Source organism: Struthio camelus, chromosome 18 (genome assembly GCF_040807025.1).
Source record: "Struthio camelus isolate bStrCam1 chromosome 18, bStrCam1.hap1, whole genome shotgun sequence".
Taxonomy (NCBI): domain Eukaryota; kingdom Metazoa; phylum Chordata; class Aves; order Struthioniformes; family Struthionidae; genus Struthio; species Struthio camelus.
The window spans coordinates 18,639,035-18,660,719 of NC_090959.1; the positions used below are offsets into that span (position 1 = coordinate 18,639,035).

General features: G+C 45.2%; 1 protein-coding gene across 1 annotated transcript; it reads left to right on the forward strand.

Moving 5' to 3' along the window:
* The first annotated feature begins 43 nt into the window (after positions 1–43).
* TM9SF4 (transmembrane 9 superfamily member 4) lies at positions 44–17,703 on the forward strand. Its single transcript, XM_068912525.1, has 18 exons — positions 44–99; positions 5,171–5,284; positions 6,881–6,980; positions 7,411–7,579; positions 7,661–7,790; positions 9,074–9,197; positions 10,052–10,170; positions 10,367–10,478; positions 10,968–11,038; positions 11,501–11,633; positions 12,215–12,296; positions 12,381–12,456; positions 12,821–12,904; positions 13,111–13,286; positions 13,655–13,718; positions 14,318–14,437; positions 15,006–15,095; positions 15,513–17,703. The coding sequence occupies exons 1-18, from the start codon at positions 79–81 to the stop codon at positions 15,660–15,662; spliced, it is 1,935 nt and encodes a 644-aa protein (XP_068768626.1). The 5' UTR covers positions 44–78; the 3' UTR covers positions 15,663–17,703.
* The last annotated feature ends 3,982 nt before the right edge of the window (positions 17,704–21,685 follow it).

Below are 21,685 nucleotides of genomic sequence, written 5' to 3' on the forward strand. Positions count from 1 at the left end.
CTGTCGCCATGGCGATAAACGCCCCCAGCCAACCGGCGCCCGCTTCCGCTGACGTCAGCCGCGACACGTGGATCCAAGATGGCGGCATCGGCGGCGATGGTGAGTGCGGCGGGGCCGGCGGGGCCCGGCCGCCCCCGGTGCCCCCGCTCCGCCCTCCACCTTCCCCCCCCCCCCTACCGCGGCGCCGCTCCGCCCTCTCGGCTCGGCCGCGGGGCCGCGTGAGGCGGCGGCCCGGCTCGGGGCCCTCCGCGCCCCCGTCGCCGCGGGCCGCCCCGGTGCCGCGGGCCGGGCCAGGCCGGCGCAGGCCGCGGCGCCTGCAGCGGCCCCGCCGGGGCCCCCGGGGGAAGCGGGGCCGGGGGCGCGTCGCCCGCTGGAGCCTGCGGCGGGGCCGGGCCCCGGGCAGCCGCTGCCCCGCCGGGCCCTCGCCGGTGCCGGGGCCGGTCGCCGCCCGGCCCCTCCGCAGCGTTTCGGCGGCCGCGGGGCTGCTCCCGCCTTCCCCGGCGCGCGTTCCGCGGCGGAGCTGCGCGGCGGCGGGGAGGGGGCGGCGCTGGCTGCCGCTTGCGCCGGGAAGGTGGATTTTGCTCTTTGCGTTCGTGGAGGGACGTTTCCCTGGTCGCGGGGGGAAGAGCGGCCGCGCAAGTAAATGACGTGCGTTGACTTACAGAGTGCTTTGTTGGCCGAAGAGAAACTGGGAGAGTGGAAACGTTCATTTATTTTGTTTCAAGCCTCTTCATGCTCTGCTTGCTTCCTCCTGGTTGGTGGGGGGGGGGTGGATTCTGGGCTGTTTGTAGGGCTGAAGATGGTTCTGCTGGGAATTTCCTCCTAGCCTTCCCTTTTATGAAGGGAAGAGAAGACTGCTAACAGCTCTCCCGGTGTCAAAGGAGCTCTCTGAAATCATTGTGAATGCGGCGCTTGTCTCCTTTCCAAAGGCTTTCAGTGACTTTTCTGAGTGGAAGTGTAAGCTGGTCAGAAATGCAATAAAGATGAGCTTGTCCAAATAGTTGTTGAGAATATCTAACAAAGCAGCCCTTAACAAAAAAAAAAAGGGGGGGGGATGTCAGGCTGGCAGCTCAGCTAATGGTGAAGAGCTGTTGCCACTAACGCTGTAGATGTCCTGCTAGCGTGCCTCATAACAGAATATGTGTTATACATAGGAGACAGCTTCAGGGCTTCGGTTTGCTCTGTGACATGAGGATTTTTGTTTCTTCCCCCAAATTCTAGGATTATGTCTTTCTTCCCCTTCTGACACCTCATTAAAAAGACTTGATAACTGGAATAAAATATCAGATCTTTGTGAATCTAGTTGGATAAACTGCTGCACAGAGGTTGTGTTTTCCCTACTTTTTCTTCCAAAGTGCCTTTGGAGTAAGAAGGTCTTGGTTATTGCTGTTTGATCTACGTCTTTCTTTTCTCTGCAGAAAATAAATGGGAAATACCACTGTGGATGGTACCCATCATCTTTGCTTATTTTCCTACTTCCTTCCCCTCCCTCTGAGTAATTATTGTATTGCCTTCCTAAGCTTATATTTTTTGAAACAGTCAGACCTAAACCAGCCCTAATTCACCACCAGCCCTATTGAAATGCTCACAGAATGCTTCAAATGCTGCTGTTTGAAGGCTCCTTCACGTGATCAGTCCCTAGAACATGTTTGCTTGTGTCCTGAGCTGGGATGCCCTGGGCCAGAGTGTGCTTGGAGATGGTCCCCCTGGATTGCATTAAAGCTCATTGGCAGGGTGCTGTAGGGAAAAGCTTGTGGTGGCTTTCTGTTGATTGTGCTTCTGCAGATACTTCTCTCGCTTGAAGAACATCCCCTTAAGAAAGGGTCATTTACAAGTTTGTGTGTGTGCGTGTATGCATGTAGCAAAATAAAAAGGTTTAGTCAACCCAGAATATTTTTGTCTGTGTACAGCTGGGGTTTTCTCTTGTTTGAAGTTGTGTATGCTTCTTGTGCTGCTTGTTGCTTCATTGTACAGTTTTCTGGCATCTTAGATGCAAGACTGTCATCTGAGTGATTCTTGTGTGTTTTGAAATGAGTGTTGTGGTTAAAGGGTGCAGAGGTGCGGTCCCATGTGTTCTGGAAGTCGGTGCCTCACCAGAGCACTTCACTTGGACAAAGCTCAGTCCTGCAGCCTTTGATCTTGCGTAGGAGACAAGCTAGACTGAAGGCACCTCACAAATGAGATGATAGCCTGGTCAAGTTCACAAGTTATGCAGATGTTTTGGCATGTGTCCATACGGTCGTTGCTAAGCTTCTTTTCTTCATTTGGAGGAAATGAAGTGCATCTGTAAATGTGAAAGATCCCAATAGCAACGGCCCCCTGGCTTTACCCTGAATGTGCTCTGTCGAGCAGTTGGTCCAACAACTGGTTGGTTAGGAACTTGTTTTGGAAAACTCCTCCAAATTTCACTTTCAAAGCTCACTTCCACCTGTTGTGAAGCTATGTTTTCATTTCTTGCTAACAAATATTTGTTTCCTGGGGATGACTGAAAGCATCGCCCTCTTATCTTTTCTGTTGCCTAGTGCTCCTTGAGTCATCATCATCTGTATGCAAAGAGCCTTCTGCCAGAGGTGTCATCAAAAACTTCATCTTCTACATGCTTGCCTGTCTCCTGAGCTCATTCCAAAGTTCTGTCTTTATCTTGTTATCTTGCAGGCTCTTCAGGGCAAGGATTGCACCTGTGTGTGTTTGGTTTTGCTTGTTTTTTGTTAAGTAACGTTATGGTATGTATTTCTAGCACTTCATTGACAAATAAAGTGAGATAATTGCTACAGGTAGCTGACAGCTGCAGAGCATATGATGTAGGAAGACTGCTATGTTCTTATAGTGCCTCACCTGCCCGAGAGACCTTTTCTTAATTGTTCCAAGAGAGAACCATAAAGCATTCTTTTACAAGATCAGAGAAGGAAAAACTTAGTGTGTAAAGTATAGAAAACAACAAAAAAATCCCACATTGTTTAAGCCAGATCAGTATTTAAATCCAAGTGATTTAAAAAATATTTTAATTTCATTCTGTATTTATGCTTTCCGGTTACAGCGGGCAAAAAGCTTATTTGGAAAGTAACTACGTTAAGGAGTACTTAGAATAGATCTGGAGATCTGCCTTGTAAACAGAAAAGATGTATTTGATAATTTAGTATTAACACATTTTATGTAGGTTTCTAGTCTTTACATTTTTAGATATATTTTAAGTTAAAAATCCCATATTTATTGGCTACTCTAGCTGTCCTGCTCAGTGCCACTATTTCTGGATGCTCTATTGACTTTCACTGGTGTCTGGGCCAAAATTACGTTACTAGCCCCAGAGTAAGGAAGGAACTGATGGAAAGGGGATGTGGGGAGCAATACACTTGGGTTATCTTTTTTTCCCCCCTTGCACTGATAAGAGCCTCCTAATAGAGCTGCTTTTTGTCTGTATCTAATTTGCAAACTTAAGGGTGTGTAATGTTTCCTCTTACATTATGTGTATGCTGACTTACTCTAGTGTTCTCCACTGACACGCTGTGAGAAAGAAGCTGTGATTGTACCAGTGTAGTAATCTGCCTCCTACAGTCAAAATGAGCTATCTTGTTGGCAGTGCAAATGTACCAGCCAAACTGTATCGGCACTAAGAGCTCCTGCCAGCCCAGCTCTCTGGGGTCCCAGATCCTGTCTCCCCACGTGGCTTCCCCCTAGATCTCTGCTGACAGGGTTGTAGCTGTGACTAGCCTTGCAGTTTGGGACGGGCTCTCTCTTGCCTCTTTGCAATGCTTGAGGTGGGTGGGTTGCTAGGAGTCTGACGGTCAATGTTTTTTCCTCTACTGCTTTGTGTGGTGACTGACTTTTGCCAAAAAGGGCTGGACTTGTGTTTAATTCGCTTGTGGCCTGGCCAAATGTTGTTAATTGGTGGGAGGGGCAAGTGCTGAACCCTGTGCCCTACTGAGCCAGACCAGGCCATAATCTGGTGGCTCATTTTACTCCAAGCGGGTCTTGCTTGGTCAGTCTGCTTCCTCTCTCTTATCCCTTCTGTATCTAGCTCCCCGTTTCACGACTGCCGGTGCTCCTGCTTTAGACATAAGGGCAGTAGGTCACTGAAGCTAGCTTTGCTTTGCTTGCCCTGTTGAGGCAGTGCAGAGGAAAGCAACAACTGATTCTATTATCACTCCAACATTAGCTCAAAAACTGTCCCAAACCAGACTCCAGTCTTCCAGACGGAGTTAAATCGTGCGTTACGCATACTGACTTTAGAATGGGCTGAAGCTAGTGGTGCGGTGAGATTACGCTAGGGTTGTTATTCTAGTCCAGCTGCTCTGCCACTATCTAATGTTCTTCTAAAGCTTTTTTTTTTTTTTCCCCCCTCTCTCTCTCTCTCTCTCTCTCTGAGCCTTACTGGTCTTGTACGAGCTGGGTAGATTTGATTGGGATAATGGTACAGTGTAATGAAATAGCGAAGTTAGTTAAAAGGTTTGCTGCCACATTTGTTATACTGCATCTGGTTCTTGTTGGATCCCATACTGAACTGATTCAACTTTCTAACTTGACCCTTCTCCCCACTGTATGCCCAGTCCCTGAAAAGGGGGTGACTTTTTTTTTTCTTGCTACGTTGAGCTGAATTGTGCTCCGTGGGGTGAGGGGAAAGAAGAATATGGACTAGGAGGTAGAGGTGATATGAACAACCCCTTTGGATGCAATGAGCCCTTAGGTTGGCACAGCTGTAGTGTCAAACCATACCCTATGCTAACAACTTCAGTGAAGATAAGCGTGTGAGCATCAGTTTATAGGGGGTTTGCTAGGGGGTAATTCCCGAAGTGCAGAGCTGACAGAAAGCTAGTGCCCTGTTCTCTAGTAATCCATGGAGTTGTGTTGTTCTTCACAGGGGTATTGGAGGGGAATAGAAGAGTCAGATAACAGCCTGAGAAATGAAGCAAGTTACAAATGTCAAGCACATCTTTCTCATATTTGAGCAAGGACAAAGTTTTCCTAATTACAGGTGAAGAAACAGACACAGAAGATGGAGACTGACTTGAGAGGCACAGTGCAAAGTTAGCTTTGTTGGCTGTGTTTAGTTGCTTGAACCACACAGCCTTTATAATATCTCAGGCAAATACTTTTTGTTGCTGCCCATCTCTACTGTTGTTCTGATGTTTGTATCTACTGTCTTGTAACTTAATACCTCTTTTGGTTTCTGTAGGAAAGGCTAAGATATTTGCTGGTTTTGCTCTCATTGCTTCATGGTACGGGCTCTTTCTACGTACCTGGTGTGGCTCCTATCAACTTCCACCGGAATGATCCTGTGGAAATTAAGGTAAGGTGAACTTAGATGGAGCTGCTATTTTTTGTTTGTTTGTTTTTTCTTTTTTATATCATAGCAGCTGAGTCAGTCTGTCAAGTCAAACCTTGAGATCCTGTTATTAAAATTCTGGGGCAGATATTTTCTTTTTCACAATGCTTCTACTGGAGAAAACAGCACTCAAGAGACTACTATCATCATTTCACCCTACTTTTCGCAACTCGACTCTCTCCCTTCCTATTTCTTCTCCCAAATTCCTTTATTAGTTACACTAAAGTCCTTGAGATGTTGCTCTACTTGGCAAAACAGCCTTCTTTTTCCCCACTCTAGTTTTGAAGTGAATTTAGTTGGAGATTTTCTCCGGTATTGTACTAACTCTCAAAGTGTTTATAGAGACTGAGTCTTTAGATGGTAGGCCAAAGTAGTAGTAGTTTGAGTTGAACCTTTACAGTTTTGTCTTCTGCCTGGTTTCCATGTTTTGTGTCTTCAAGTCAGGTGAAGTCCATGATAAACTCATTCCAAGTGCAGGCATTTGTCCTTGAGCATCATAGATCTTACAACCCAGGCTGCTGAAAAGCTGTTCCTGTACAGTATTGCTGGTTGTGAATGATGGAACTGCTCATCCAGTACAGGAGGAAGCCAGGCTTTGTTTTCAGACCTCAGCAATTTATAGCCCTTTTCATTTATTCTTCTAAAGATGTGGCCTCTGTCTCGGCACAACTGGCACCCTTGGGGATGCTGAGGTTGCCTTCTTCCACGTGAAGCACAGCACAACTTGCTGCTGTGCCACAACTGGCTCCTGGCCACAGGCCGCCAGACCTAAGCTATTTTTAACCAAATGAGACTGGCCTGTGGCTACAGTAAGTTTCCCTGGGGAAGAGGGTATTGAAATGGCTGTTCTCAAAGGGATTTCATGAGCCAAACGCTTTCTCCGGTGATGAGACAAGTTGGCAAGTTTGCCAGCGCTCTTCCAATAAATGAGCTTGGCCGCGTTACAAAACGCTCCTGCTTTTCTGAGCAATTGTGGCCTTGGCTATATGTGGTATGTCTCTGCACTTCTCTTGTGCCATGTGATTTGTGGTTACTCTCCTGAAGTGTTTGGGTTTTGTCACTATCCATTGTTTTTCCAATCTGATGGTTCTCTGGCTTTCTTTCCAGAGATGAAAGTTACTCAATTTCTTATATTAGTAGAGGTCAGACTTGAAGGTCCATTGTGACTTGGATTTTTTGGGGGTGGGGTGGGGGTATTAACTGCAGTCTTATGTAGGTTGAGGCTCTTGAATCTCTTTCAGGCACTTTGTTGTTTTGCAAAACTTCACTGAGTCATAAATTTGTGAAACTAATCCACCATGGCTTTCTACAGGGTTTTCTTTTTATATAAAGGAATTGCTACCAAATCGTAGTGTAGAGAATGCACAACTAGAAATTGTGCAAAAGTGAAGAAAGCAGGAGTTCTTCCAGGATCATCTGTCTCCATTCTTGTAGCTTCCATAAGTGAGCTTTATGGAAGATATTTCTGTGAGCTTCAGCTTCTGTCTATCTGATGTAGAGAGTGTATGAAATCTGAGCTTTTTCATTTGGATAACTTTTTTTTCTTCTTTTGTTTTCCAGGCTGTGAAGCTCACCAGTTCGCGAACCCAGCTACCATATGAGTACTACTCGTTGCCTTTCTGTCAGCCTACCAAGATAACATACAAGGCTGAGAATCTAGGTATGTATCTGTTGAACAGCATGTTCCCCATCAGTTAACAGGCTGCCACTTATAAGCTACGTGAGGGTATGTTTACAGGAGAAGAAGCAATTGCAAATGTCACCTCTAATAAAACTGTGTGAGGACAGCCTGCTCTCTCTTATTTGTTGTGCACTGACTGTTTGCAAACTAGAGTAGCCATGTATCAGAACGTGGAAGTACCTTTCAAAAAGGAGGACCTGTAGCCAATTTCATAAGCAGTGCTCAGTATGTCAGACAAATGGCATAACCAAAATATCCTTAAATATTTTCCCTGCAGCCGGCTTCCATAGTAACACAGGAGGCTTGCTCTCAGCATTGTAGTCATACAGAGCACTGCAAGCTCTGTGGCAGGATGAGTGGCAAGAAGCCTAGCAGCCCTCAACCCTGCCCTTTATTCCTTATTTTCCAGGTGAGGTTCTCCGGGGAGACCGGATTGTAAATACACCTTTTCAGGTTTCCATGAGCGTAGAGAAGAAATGTGAGGTTCTGTGCAACTTTCCCAATAAACCAGTCACTCTGACAGTGGAGCAGAGCAAGCTCATTGCTGAGCGGATCAGGGAAGATTACTATGTCCATCTGTGAGTCATCTCAAGCATGGGTTTTGTGTCAGTGGGGATTGTGTGTAGTGGACAAATTTGATCTGAAATCTGTGCTTTCAGCATTGCTGATAACCTCCCTGTGGCAACACGGCTGGAGTTTTATTCAAATCGTGAGGAAGAGGAAAAGAAGAAGGAGAAGGATGTGCAGTTCGAGCATGGCTACAGGCTTGGGTTTATGGACGGTAACAAGGTAGAGAATCCAGACGCTGTCTGAGAGGTGCCTAGAGGAGCTTCGGGTGTGTGTCAGATGATGATAGAAGTTGCCAAAGAGCATCAGGGTTGGGAATGCAACCAAAGGGTTTTATAAAGAGTGGATATGAGTGGAAATGAGGGATAGATCTTGTACTGGAAGAGAGGGAGCCGGTGCTAAAATACTGGAACGATAACCAGGAGTTCTAGCACTGGCTTGCCCTGTGATGTTGGACAACCTCGTGCAGTGGTTTCCCCTCAGCAGAACAGCGGCAGTAGACTTCCTAGAGGTGCCCTGAAGGCAGGCTAGTATTTAGAAATCATGGCGCTCTTTTGGTGGAGGGGAAGAGAACTGTCAAGTGTTTGTTTTTTAATTTTTACATGAAACTGGGATGTGACTGGAACTTTGATTCAATTCACAAGGTAGCAATTTGAATTTCTCCAGCATAGTGCAGTCGCTTATGCATGAAAGAAATATAATTAAGGAAGGGGAGAAAAACACACATGATATTGGGAAGAAAATAAAGGGGCCAGCAAATTGTACAAAGTGGAACATCCTTCTGCTTGTAAATATCTTGGGGAAGATGCTTAAATTTGCAAATGGAAATCATGCCTATTCCTGCAAATGTTTTCCATGATTGTGTGCCCTAAAGATTAGTTGTGTTTGACTTAACAGAGGCATCTTTTTAGCATACTCAAGTGTTCAGCTGTGTGCACGGCTCTAATCACTTGAGGCTAAGTTCTTTTGGATGAAAGAGCTTAATATGCCTGTTTAGAGTTGCCGCACTTTCTTTGTGTGATAAGTGATAAAAATAAAAGCCTTTTGAAAGTGCAAGCTTAAAATTGCCATGAGCCCCAACAGGATCTGAGTAATGTTTGTTTATCTGGGTGGCAAAGGCAGATGGGAAACTTAAGGTTGTAGCTACTGAGGTGCTTCCAACCTGATTCTATGATTTTGCTGCCACTGAAGCCTTCACTGAACGCATCGTTCAGATGTGTCTTAATATATTGGTATTCTCCAGGGCAGCAATAGACTCAAACGTTGTTGCTGATGCTTGGAGTGGTTGAGATGTCACCTTTTCAACAGCTGTGTTCTCTCCTTATGTTCCTTTAGCCTTGGAAAGCATTAGAGAGCCTGGTCTTGTTCTGTAGCACAAGGTATCTGGAGCGGTTGGAGTCTTCAGTTTCCAGCACTGAAACTGCTTTCTCCTGTTGTTGCTTCTAAACGTTGTCTGTTCTTCCCTTGGGATGCTAACACTTTCATTTAATGTCAATCCATTTTAGTTCTACCTGCACAACCACCTCTCCTTCATCCTTTACTACCACAGAGAGGATGTGGAAGAGAACCAGGAGCCCACCTACAGGGTTGTGCGCTTTGAAGTGATACCCCAAAGTATTAAACTGGAAGGTGAGAGATTTTTAGGCAAGGGAGTCGGGGAGGAGAGTCTCTTTCAGGGCTGGGAGTTGAGCGCCATCACCATATCAGGGTGGTAATTGTTGCTTCCATTGCAGATCTCATGGCACAGAGATGAGGGAGTCTGAATTATAAGAACAATATTGTCTTGTATTAGTAAGGAAATATAAAAAATTTCCATGTGCTGCATTTTAAGATAATGAATCAATCTCAAGAGATTTGGAATTTTTTGCTCTGTGCCGTCTGATGTGTAGTATGCATGGCATCTAGCTTTCATTGTGGCCCAGATCTCCCCCACTGGGACAGAACAGTAGGCATGCCAGTCCAGAGACCCACAAAATATTTGGAGCTATTCTAGAGGGATTAAATCTTTTTTTTTTTTTTTTTTAAGTTATGGGGTTAATCTTCCTACTTCAGTGAGCCCAGCATGAAGCAGGAATCTCAAAAGGGAAAGTTGCCCTGCCCTTATCATATGTCATCCCATGCAACTCCTCTAGTGGCAGCAGCAGGCCCTGCTGGACAGGCCTTGTTTCTCAGCCCCTCACATGGAATAGAGGATTTTTCCTTGATCTAGACCCTTGTCTACAGAGCCTCTGGCTTTTATCCTTCCAGTTAAGGAGAGACTCGCACACAGTTTTCCTTAAAGGTTTGTTAATGCTGCTCCGTTTCTGATTGGAAAAATAGTCTTGGAAACTGCAAAGCAGCTGAGAAAGGAATGGGTGCTTCCCCCGCAGCATTTGCAATAAATGCAGCATAGTGACTTGTACTTGGGGCTGGGATGGTCAGTGGGAGAGCTCATGCCTTAGAGGGAAGTACTGACTTACTGTGTGCCATGTTCTCTCTTGTAGACTTGAAAGCTGATGAGAAGGGAATGTGCACCCTGCCTGAAGCTACGGGCTCTGCCCCTCAGGAAATAGATCCCTCTAAAGAGAATCAGATGCTCTTCACCTACTCTGTCCATTGGGAGGTGAGGGGAAATGGGAAGCTAGCCGGCAGCTAACTACCCCTAGCTGGCGTTGGCTGGCTGGCAGTTAGTGCTCAGAGTGCCTGTACCACAGAGGTGTTGTGGAAGTCATCGGGAACACTGGCACAAGATGACACGGGGCTGTGATAGCTTCTGGGGTGTCAGAAGGGTTTCTGGTCATGCAGTGTTGTTCTTTCAGGAAAGTGACATTAAATGGGCTTCCCGCTGGGACACCTACCTGACCATGAGTGATGTGCAGATTCACTGGTTCTCCATCATTAATTCGGTTGTGGTCGTCTTTTTCCTTTCGGGTGAGTGATTTTGGGATGAAGGCGGCTTTCCAATTTATCTGCAGGGAGTCTGCTTTAAGCCTCAGCTGCAGGTAGCCTGAGGAGAATGCAGCCAGATCTGAATGTCAGAAGGGGCAGGAAACAAGCATTAGCACATGTAAAACTTCCAGTTTGGGCAGCACCACGTAGGGTCAGGCTGTTACCCATTTCTGCTGCCTGATTGGGGCACTTGGGGGAGGGGTAGAATCATTAACGTGGTCAATGCACATCTTGCATTTAAGAAGAATAAACAGGAAAGCCACAGTACCTAATTCATACGAGAATGCTGCCTTCCCTACCCGCTGGAGTAGGGAAGGGGGTTTGCTGAAGGGTGGGAGAGATGACTAATGCTCAAGGCCGCCTCTGCTAGCCAGACCCACGTATTTTGGTCCAAGCCTTGTAGTTGCACAGCGTGAGAGCAGTAGGGCCATCTGGGAGCCTCTGAGCCAAATTCAGTTTGTGTGTTTTCAGGTATTCTCAGCATGATCATCATCCGCACTCTCCGGAAGGACATTGCCAACTACAACAAGGAAGATGATATTGTATGATGTGTTCACTCTTGGGGCTGGGATCAGAGAGGGAGGGAAGCACAAACGAGGAGGGATCCAGTTTGAAGAAACTGGATGCATTTTTCTCTTCCCTTTCCCCAGTTTTGCTGCTAGCCCTAAAGATGGGAGGGGCAGTTCTGTAATGCACTGTCATGACACCTTTGGCTCTCTGTGTACAATGGCAGATCACCAATTCGGACATTTTCAGACCTAAGTAATGACTGCTGACGCTTCTATAGATGAGTGCCTTGGCATTGGTAATCCAGGCCTAAGCTGATTGTATAGACCCTCAACTTAAAGCCTAGGAGGAAAGAGGTTTCTTAACTAGAGTGATGTAATTCTTTAAAAGACCTGGTTATAGGGAAATTCGCCTCTTAGGCTGGCTGTGGTAGGACATTCGTTTCTACTGGCAGGCTTAGATTATCTAAGTACCTTCTTTTTCTGTTGTTGCCACAGGAAGATACCATGGAAGAATCCGGTTGGAAACTTGTGCATGGAGATGTCTTTAGGCCTCCACAGTATCCTATGATCCTCAGCTCTCTCCTGGGTTCTGGGATTCAGCTCTTTTGTATGATCCTGATTGTCATCTGTGAGTGGCATGTGCTGAGTTGGGGTGGTTGTAACAAGAAGAGGATCAATGCTCAAGGGCACTTGTAGCTCCCATTGACTTCAGCATGTGCTCGTCTTTGCTCAAGTTAAGCCAGATAAGGCCTCCTTCCTGTTGCCGGGTTGATCTAGGCTGCAGGCCTGAGGTCAGCATTTCTAAGTTTCTGGATACCCGTTCCTAAACGAAGGCATTATTTTCTGTGTTTGTATTGTCTTTTATCGAGTTGTAAGGACAGGGTTATTGTAGAAACACTGGGTAATAGTGGGCTGAGGGACTGTTTCATATGTATGCTTTGCCTTCTGAGCTGCACTTGTTTGACTCTGGGGAAAAATGAGGCTAAAGCATGTTCTGTAGCTTGAGATCAAAGCTGTGGCTTTCTCTCTGGCTAGTGCTGGAGGCTGTAGTTATATTATGCTGCAGGGGAAATGAGGTCTGTACAGGAGGCAGAGTGATTCCAGGCAGCTGCAATCTGTCATGTTTGCATGACAGGGCCCCCGGCCTCCAGATGCTGACTAGCACGCGTACATCAGAGCTACTGTACTTTGTCTTTTTACCGTCCACAGTTGTTGCCATGTTGGGAATGCTGTCGCCTTCTAGTCGGGGTGCACTGATGACTACTGCCTGCTTTCTCTTCATGTTCATGGGGTAAGTGTGTCCATGCTTCCCACTCCAATACTCTTTTCTCCCAGGGAATGGAAAGTAAATTTGTTCTGGCCTGTTTTTATCCAGGGTTTTTGGGGGATTCTTTGCTGGCCGCTTATATCGGACTCTGAAAGGACATAGATGGAAGAAGGGAGCCTTCTGTGTAAGTCTTCGGGTGTTCTGTGCTGCTTAGTCAGGTTTGCTGATGAGTGAGATCTGTGGATAAGCTCCGTGTATATTTCTGGATAGCTGGGTGCAGCCTAGCTGTATCGTAGAGATTTTGTATGGATTGAGACCTAGTAGCTTTACGTGAAAGGGAGGACACCGGAGCACGTACGATAGTAAAGCGAGAGGGTTGTCTAAGATCTTCCCCATATACCTCACCACAGTCCTACAGTGCTAGTACTCAGAGGATGGCAGAGGGATCCTTTCTCCATGTGTGCTTCATCCCAGCAATGGGCTCATTAAAAAGAAACGTCTAGTTCATAAGCCTCATGTTTTCTCTTAACCTGTGTTTGCTCTTGCAGACAGCTACTCTGTATCCAGGTGTAGTCTTTGGTATCTGCTTTGTCCTGAACTGTTTCATCTGGGGGAAACACTCCTCTGGAGCGGTAGGTACCCTCTTTATCCTGCAAGTGTGCTACAGAGGGAAGGAGGGTGATTGCAGTGTCAGGGAATTACTCAGTTTCCTGACAACTTTCTGAATGCGGGTGCCAGCGCAACGGTTAGCTGGAGAGTTGGTCTGGCCAGTGACTTCAGCCTCTGGGATGAGGGAACTTGCTGGAAGCCTCACTTGTGACACTGGGTGTGGTTCCAGGTGCCTTTCCCAACTATGGTGGCCTTGCTGTGCATGTGGTTTGGGATCTCCTTGCCCTTGGTCTACCTGGGTTACTACTTTGGATTTCGCAAACAGCCGTATGACAATCCTGTACGGACCAATCAGATTCCAAGGCAGATCCCGGAGCAGAGGTGGTATATGAACAAATTTGTCGGGTGAGTGATGAGTGTCTAGGAAATATGGTGAGTTAAGACCCTCCCCCCACCTCAGTCTCTTCAGGCTGCTGAACATCACCTTTCTTCTAGTCTCTGGAGAAAGGCAAATTGCAGATGGATTCCTCACGAGGAATGTGGTATTACAGGCTTAGTCTTGACAAGCTTAATGTGATATGACTCCATGGCACATATAAAAGTGGCATGCGCTAAAAGATAGGAGCAGCTGCGTCATTCGTTGTTTGAGATTTATTTCAGTAATCTGAACCTGTAGAGCTTTTGCCAGGGGTGCCTTTGTGTGATTACAGATGACTTTTAATAGCTAGACAGTTATATTGTGCTGCTAATGTTTTTCTTTTCTCACTCTGTAGGATTCTCATGGCAGGTATTCTGCCTTTTGGAGCCATGTTCATTGAATTGTTCTTCATTTTCAGTGTAAGCATCAAGCCCACTTTGCTTCTGAATAGGATACCCATCATGCTGAAGCCAAAATGATTTTAAAAGGCAGGGGGCATCCACTTAGAATATGGGCATATTCCTGTACTTAATGAAGGGGCTAACAACTTCCTTTGAGGCCTTTCAGTATTGTCCCTAGAGAGAGTTGGGATGCAGATCTCTTCAGTCTGTTTTCTTGCTGAGGATCTTGGAGATGTCTGTAGAATATTCTTGGATTATATGAAGGACAGTGGCAAAGATGAAAACTTACTGTAACGTTAGGCCAAGGAAGGGTCCTGGCCTTAAAACGCTCTAATGAGACTTTCCAGCAACTGCCCATTTTTCACCTTTCTGTGGCCAGTGAGCAGAGAGATAGGGGGATAATGGATATGAACAAGTTACCTCATCGCTATCTTTGGGCACCTTGCAACCTGATTCTTTTGAAGGCATGCTGTGAAATGCACTTGATCTAAGGCTTTGGCTGTATGAGCTTGAGGGGCTCCTTATTTCTCCTGGGGTCAGCTAGCAGAAGTTAGTCTCGTATTTACTGTTTAATTGCAGTAGCACGGAGACAAATTTTTATTATGTCTTTGTTTCAGGCAATCTGGGAGAACCAGTTCTATTACCTTTTTGGCTTTCTCTTCCTGGTGTTTATAATCCTGGTGGTATCATGCTCTCAAATCAGCATCGTCATGGTGTACTTCCAGCTTTGTGCTGAGGTGAGGTTTCCTCTGCTGTGGTTTTAGTAGCTGATAGTGCACAGTTGCTCCTGGAAAATCACAGATCACTGTATGACTACTTCTCAGCAGAAATGTAGCGTGGCCCAGCTTCATCAGTGTGGGTGTCCTTAATGCCTTTTGACGTCAAGGAGAGTTGAAGCTACTCAGTATCTCCTCAGCTGAGGAGTGTGATTTTTCATATTGGAAATTCTTCTTGGGGCGGGATACTTTGAGCTGACTTCTCTTCCTGAAGAAGCAGATTCATTCCATCTGTGTACGGAGGGAAATGTAAGGCCAGAGGCTGAGCTATGTTCTCCTGCAGCAAGTGCCAGGATGCTGGCCTGGCTTTGCTTCACTGTCGACTTTTCGTTCTCTTTGTTCGGAAACGCTTCAGTTACTACTTCTGTGACAAAATAGTTCCCCACCGCTAAACTGTGGTTATCTTTTGGAGGAAAATAGATGATGCTCTCACTGTCTCAAAGTTCACAGGTCACCTGAGTCAAAGAGGCCCTGGTGACAAAGGAAAAGGAAGCCTGTGGGATAATGCTAAGGCTTTTTACTCTATCAGGATTACCGCTGGTGGTGGAGGACCTTCTTGGTGTCTGGAGGATCTGCCTTCTATGTGCTGATCTATGCCATCTTCTACTTTGTGAACAAGGTATTGTTATCCCTATCGTATAAAACCAACACCTTTCTAGAGGAGATTGTTGGATTTGGAGAAGGAAAGTGCGGGGCTGCCTAGTTCTAGTCTGAACCCATGCCAGCACAAGGCAGCTCACCAGACAACTGTGCTAATAATTCTTCCCAAAGGAGAGAGAAGATTGTAAGTACCTGAGGCCCCTGTCTGTGTTCGCTTGTGCGGGGCGATCAGTTGTGAGTGTAAATGCTAGCATAATGTTCCTTAACTGTACTTCAAAGGGGATGTCTTTTCAGCAAACTAAAATAGACTCAGTAGAGGGTTTCCTCCGCTTTTTTGCTGAATACGCTCTTGTAGAAGGCACTGGCTGAGTTGGGGAGCTAACTCTTGTTAACCCTGTATTCAATTTTACTTGTTTTTTCCTCCTCTCTGTTTTAGCTGGATATTGTTGAGTTCATTCCCTCCTTACTATACTTTGGCTACACTGCCCTTATGGTCTTGTCCTTCTGGCTCCTCACTGGAACCATTGGCTTCTATGCAGCCTACATGTTTGTCCGGAAGATCTATGCTGCAGTGAAAATAGACTGAAGATGCACGGATTCAGCAGAAAGTAGACACCTTTATACACGTGTCCTCTTGGGAGTGAAGGGGGCATCTTCTCTCCACTCTTTTAAGGAAATAAAACCCAGGGGGAGAGTGACAAGAGAAATAAATAACTCCTCATTTTGGAATGTAACTTTTGGCACAGTGTACATGGATTCTGGGCTACTTCTGGGGGGAAAAGGGGTCTGTAGATACCTTGCATTTTAACTTTATTATCCTATTCCAGTTTTGAGGGAGTTTTTTAGCAGAGAAATGTCCCTCTGTATAAGCAAACACCCTTTTTTGCTAATTCATCTTTTTTTTTCTTCTTATGTTAATGATGAATGGATTTGAAACAGCAGTGGAAACACTTGTGGAAATGTTTTCTTCCAGCCCCTAGGGTGCTCTAGGATTCAGGGAGACTCTTCAGACCAGTATCAGGCCAGGTTTCTTTCCTGCCTTCATGTCTGCATGGAAGAGGGAGCTTGACTGTGGCAAAATAAGATGATCCTAAAGGCTCACCCTGCATGACTGTGGTGTGCTCTGACTGTAGAAGTCCTGGCTACAGCTTGTTTACAGCTCCATGGAGGTGCCATTCAGAGTCTGGGAAGTGCAATTTGACACAGAGAGCTTGAGAACTGTAACCCTCTGCATCGCTTCTTCCCTCTGGCGGTGGACAGCATGTGCCACTTCGGATGGATCCACTGGAAGGGCTTTAGGGAGGGTGGGATTTCCTCTCTTTTGGAAGATGCAACTGGATGCAGCAGGATGAAACATTCTCGTGGAAGCAGCATGATTGCGCTGGTGCTAGAGTACGCGACTGGAAGAACGTTTGAGGTAACTACAAGGGTTTGTTCTGTGATATGATAGCTTTGCTCCCGCCCCATGAGGAAATGGGGTAGACTTCCTAGGAACTCCTCTGGGATGGCGTAGAGCCCTGTGGAGAGAAATCCACTACGATGTTGCTTTAGTGCCAAGGAATCTGATGCAGTGTTGGGCCTCGGCTGCTGTGAAATGTGTGCAAGCCATGTAGAAGGGGCTGGGACAGAGTGGCCCCAACGAGTTCTCCCATTGCCAGAAGTGGGCTGTCTCACTACCTGCCCTCTTTCCCAGCTGCTCTTGCTGCTCTCTTCTATTTTAGATTCTCTACCTCCAGGGTACAGAAAAAGTGTACACCCCATAAGTTGTATTTTGTTCTTTGCAAAATGGTCCAAGATCCCTGGAATAGCCAATATGGACTCTTCTGCAGGGCTCCTCTTTTTCCATGGCTTGATGCCTGAATCGGCCCATGGGAAGTTGTTTTTAAATGAGGTTAAAGTTCTATTTTGGTCACTTAAATGATGTTTACCGGTAAAAAATGTTCCACGTTGTAGTGAAGGCTCCTTCCATCCCCAGATTAGCTGGATTCAGTCAGGGCTACAGGGGGGAGCCGTGTAAGTTCTGCTTTTGCTTCTTCCTGTAGTAAGAATTAAGATCTCCAGATAGTCAGCTGCCACAGGTTGCCATTCCAACCCAGACCTGTGGAAAAACCCTCCTTCTTACCAACACTGACATATGCACACTTGAGGGTTTTTTTTTTTTTTTGGTGTTTTAAACTGAAGTTGTCCTAAGAGTCTCCGCTGGGCCTGCATAAGGACCTGTGTCTCTTAGTAAATGGCCTTTCCCCCCTGCAGGGGAGCGCCTGTGTAAAAGGATTGATTCCTTCTCAGCACCAAGTCTTTACAGTCTTGCCTAATAACTTCTTCAGCCACCCATCATGCTAAAGTTCAATCATCCAGAAATCAAGGATGGAAAAAGGGAGCATAGGATACATGAGCCAACTCTGCTGTGGAGTCCTCCACTAGTTCTGATTTAAGATCTTTTGCTGAGATTTTGGTTGATTTTTTTTTGTTGTTTGTTTTTTTTTTTCCTCTCCTCCAGTGGAGAGGTTCAGCCAGCATTGATTTCTCTCCTTTCCCCAAAGTGTTTTCTCTGTATTCTTTGTAATTTTTAATTAATGTATGTATTCTTTGTGTCCTATTGTAAATAAATCTGCCATTGTCCTGTTGTCCTGCTCTCCTGGGTTCTCCTGAGCCACCTTTTGTGGTTTTCTTTTCATATCACTGAGCCTCTTGTTGTTTAAACACCCGCATGGTCTTTGACATGTCTTCAACTCGATGCACAGCCTGGAATACACTTAGGTTTTCTACATAATGTTTTTCCCTGGTAATCTTCACTGGACAGTGAAGCTTCTCCCAGTGTGGCATGTTGTGTATAGTGCCATGGATTGTAATTAAAATGCACCAGTCAAGGCATTTTTATTCTGTTTCTCACTGTACTGATCTCGTATGTTGTATGATAAAACTGCTTAAGCAGCTCGGTTCTCTCATGTGAAAAATACATGGTTTGACTTCTGTAGCTCTAATGGATAGAGTACCACGATTGTCAGGTGACTGACAGGGTGACACTGCATTTTGCAAATACAGCACCTTTCGCAGTGCTTTAAAGCAGCAGTCAAAGATATGAGTACAGTCAAGAAGGGAGCTGTCAGTTCCTTCTTCTGACTAGTATTTTGGAGGTGTGCTGGTGCTGTGGAAGCTGGACCTTCATTGTTAGCTTTCAGCTTAATGTCTCCACCAGTGCTTATGTGAAACACTAGAGGTATTTTTGCTCTGTGGGGTATATGTGGCAAGACAGCAGCAAGTTTCCTTTAAAGAAGATGAATAAGGGCTGTATCTACTGTATTCACCTGTCTTTTTGTGAAGTTCTGCCCAGCAAAGCAATGGGATATCCACAGCCTTAGCTGCAGCTGGTAATGGCTTAGTGGGATGCCACTGTTCGAGGCTGCTGAACCTCTGTGATGCTGATCAGCTACTGAGACCAGAGTGGGCAGATACTTTAATCGGAACTTAATTATCTGAGCAGTCAATACTCCCCCTAAAAAAAGTGTGAAGGACGACTTTGGTTTCACCAGCAAGACAATCTATGCTGAATTTTTGCTTCTCATTTTTAAACAGACTAGAAAAGTGATATGATCTTAGTTTTGAAAATGGCACTTTCTACTGGTGTCCATACTGGGAGTTAAACTAGTTCATACCTGGAAAAGTACATGAACACTGAGAATGGTTGTCAGCTTCTAAACTGCATCCAGAAAAGCGATCTCCAAGAGAACAAGATTCTCTTCACTCGTTGATACCTTCTGTCGAAGCGGTGCTGTGACTGGGGCTAGCAGGTGCTCATCGCTCACGCTTTGAGGTTTGGTTCTTTTCCTGGTTCTGTGGCTGACTTTGTACAAGGGGGCACGCAGGCCTGCGGCGGTTACGTGTGTCTGGGTTATCTGGAAGGGAGGAGTAGATGGCTAGCGTTATCCTAAATGCTTCCACGCTGCTGGTAGTTTTAGTGCAACCAACCAGCCAGAACTTCCTACCTAACAAACATTATTTTTACTGAAACAAGATAATGGCATCAGCTGTTACTGCGCTCTGAAGCAGGGCGTCTTTTCTTTTCTTTTCTTTTCTTTTTTCTTTTTTTTAAGGTCTTATCCTCTGCTTGAAAGAAATTTGGATTCATGTAGGGAACTGGGCCTTTGACTTGCCTTATGATGCTGCATTTATTTAACAAAAAAAAAAAAAACCCTCCAAGAAGACGCTTGAGGCAGATAATTGAAATGCTTTTATTAAACAACTTTGTTATAAAAATGCTTTTCAATTTGAACTTCATTTTGTAAAACAGTGAAAAAACTAATTTAAGAGATGAACTGTACATTTCCCAATGGCACTTAATATTTTTACAATTTAAAAAACTTGTCTTATAAAGCCCTGAAAATACTTCATTAAAAGAGGTTACTCACTGTGTATAAAAGTGCTAGAAAGTTTCTTTAAAATTTAGAAGGGGAGGGGAAAAAAGAAAGTCAAGCTTTAACAACAGGAAGCTTTTGGCCTTGACAGCTGTAGGAGAGGAGACCAGATACTGGTACTTCGGAGATATGGAAATGACAATGTGAATTGTCTGGACAGTGACAATTAAAGATGCTGCATCCCTTCCATAAGCTGCGATGGCTGAGAAATTCCAAGCGGTTTCCCTTAGAAAAGGATGTTTTCAGGCCCTGGATCAAATGCTGCCCTCTGGTTAAAGACTCACTCCTGCAACATCAAACAGGTGCTGTGCGCTGGTACCTGAAGGCAGAATTTGTCCTGCTGGTGCTGTGGGGCACCCCTGGGGGGAGAGGATTCTCACCTTGACTCTGGCTTAGCGGTAAAGGCCATTCAGTAGCTTTTCCTCCAGCAGCAGTTTCAGAGCTTGGCTACTTCCAGGGGCAAGTCTTCGTGGCTTCCAAGAGTTCCCTGTCCTGTCCCTCTTGCAACCATCTAGGTGTCAGACTACCTCTAAGGCAGATGTTTCTCTTTTTTTGTTAAATATCTTTGTTAAAAATGTTCATACAAATGTTACAAAACAAACAATCTAAAAATAGTTTCTAGATACTGGGAAACACTACCCCCCCCTCCCAAAAAAAAAAAAAAAGTCAAGGCTGAGGTACTAAGTCGGGCAGGGAGAAGTCATAAACTCTAGCAAATGTAGTTAAACCTGCCATGCAGATTCCAGCCCGCTCAAAGCATCCAAACATCAGCTCTTTGCCCAAACGTGCTGGATTGTGCACCAGTTTCAGTTGCATCTTGAAGCAGGGTGTGCTGGTGAATTCTATAAGCACAAGCTTATCTGTTACCTTCAAGTACAACACAAGGAAAGGCAGAGGAAAATGGATTGCTGAGGCAGATGCCAGTAAGTGATCATTTCATCTGGAAGCTTAAACCAGCCAGGACCCCTTGTCTGAGTGATAAAATGTTGTAGCTGTTCCTCTAATGTAGACTCTTATACAGAGCTTTCCTTTTATTATCTCAGTATCTTCTGCATTAGACTTGGTTGTCTGCTTGCATCGTAGTTTCAGAGAAAGAGACAGTGTATGAAATAAACGCTGAGAATGAAGGTGAAGATAATTGTCAAAATGTGTGGGGTGTTTTTTTTGTTTTTGCTGCTTTGTTTTTTTTTAAACAAAGATGCTTAAACTTTCATGTTGAGGATTATGTTCCTCTAACTGGAAATGAAGAGCTGACCTTTATAAAAATAATTAAAAAAAATAGATTCCAAATTTCACATTCTTTATCTTTTGTAATGCCTTTAACTTTCCTTGTCACTATCACAAGCTGCTTTTTCTCATGTGATCTCTCAATATACAGAAGTTATTTCTGTCATGTATGCTCATTGTGCGTGTTGACATTTAGAGACTAATGGAAAGGCCTAGCTTCAAATAGGAGCATTCAGCGTAGAAGGTACTTTAGTCTCTTCCTATAAGACTACTTGTATATGCAAGCAATGAAAGCTACTGTTGATAGGAAAGTAAGAAAATGCCATGATGTAGATTTGTGAGAAGCAGGACATGATCTTTTCAGGGTCTGACTTTCTGATGACCAGTTCAAAGATTTTTTTTTTTTTTTTTGCTTGACCTGCTTCTATAGAGGTCTAAAGCATTCAGTAGTAAGTGGTCTGTGTAACAGTGGAATTGGAGGTGGCTCTGCTTGCAAGTCACGTGGAGTCCACTAAGGAAATGCCTCGGGCGTTCTTACCTCTGCAGGTCAGTGGGACCACAACGTGTTTGCAATATGAGGAATGATTCCTGAAAGACTCTTGTTATTGACCTGAACAAAGTGAGTACGCTCTGGGGGGTAGGGAGGAATGGGACATGACGCGCAGGTAAGCCTAATGCAGCTATACGTGAATTCATTGTGCAGCATGGACAGCAGCACCTGAGAGGAATCTACTGACACTGGGGAGCAGGTGGGGGAAAAAAGGTAAGGAACAGGAAATAAAGGGATCATCCTATAAGAACAAAGTTGTGTCAGGAGTAATAATGGGTTTCTGTGTGTAGGTTTCAGTTGCTTTACAAAGGAGATTAAGTATTATTGTGGCATTTTGCAGGGAAAGAAAGTTTGGGAGGGGTACCAAGGTCAAGGACATACTATTGGCTAAACCAGACTGCCTTCCCATACCATGCA

Excerpts from the sequence above, each read along its gene's own strand:
- TM9SF4 (XM_068912525.1), top strand. The coding sequence starts at position 79 with ATGGCGGCATCGGCGGCGATG. Across the intron at positions 12,905-13,110 it reads GGAAACACTCCTCTGGAGCG|GTGCCTTTCCCAACTATGGT; the intron begins GTAGGTACCCTC and ends GTGTGGTTCCAG. Across the intron at positions 14,438-15,005 it reads ACTTCCAGCTTTGTGCTGAG|GATTACCGCTGGTGGTGGAG; the intron begins GTGAGGTTTCCT and ends TTACTCTATCAG.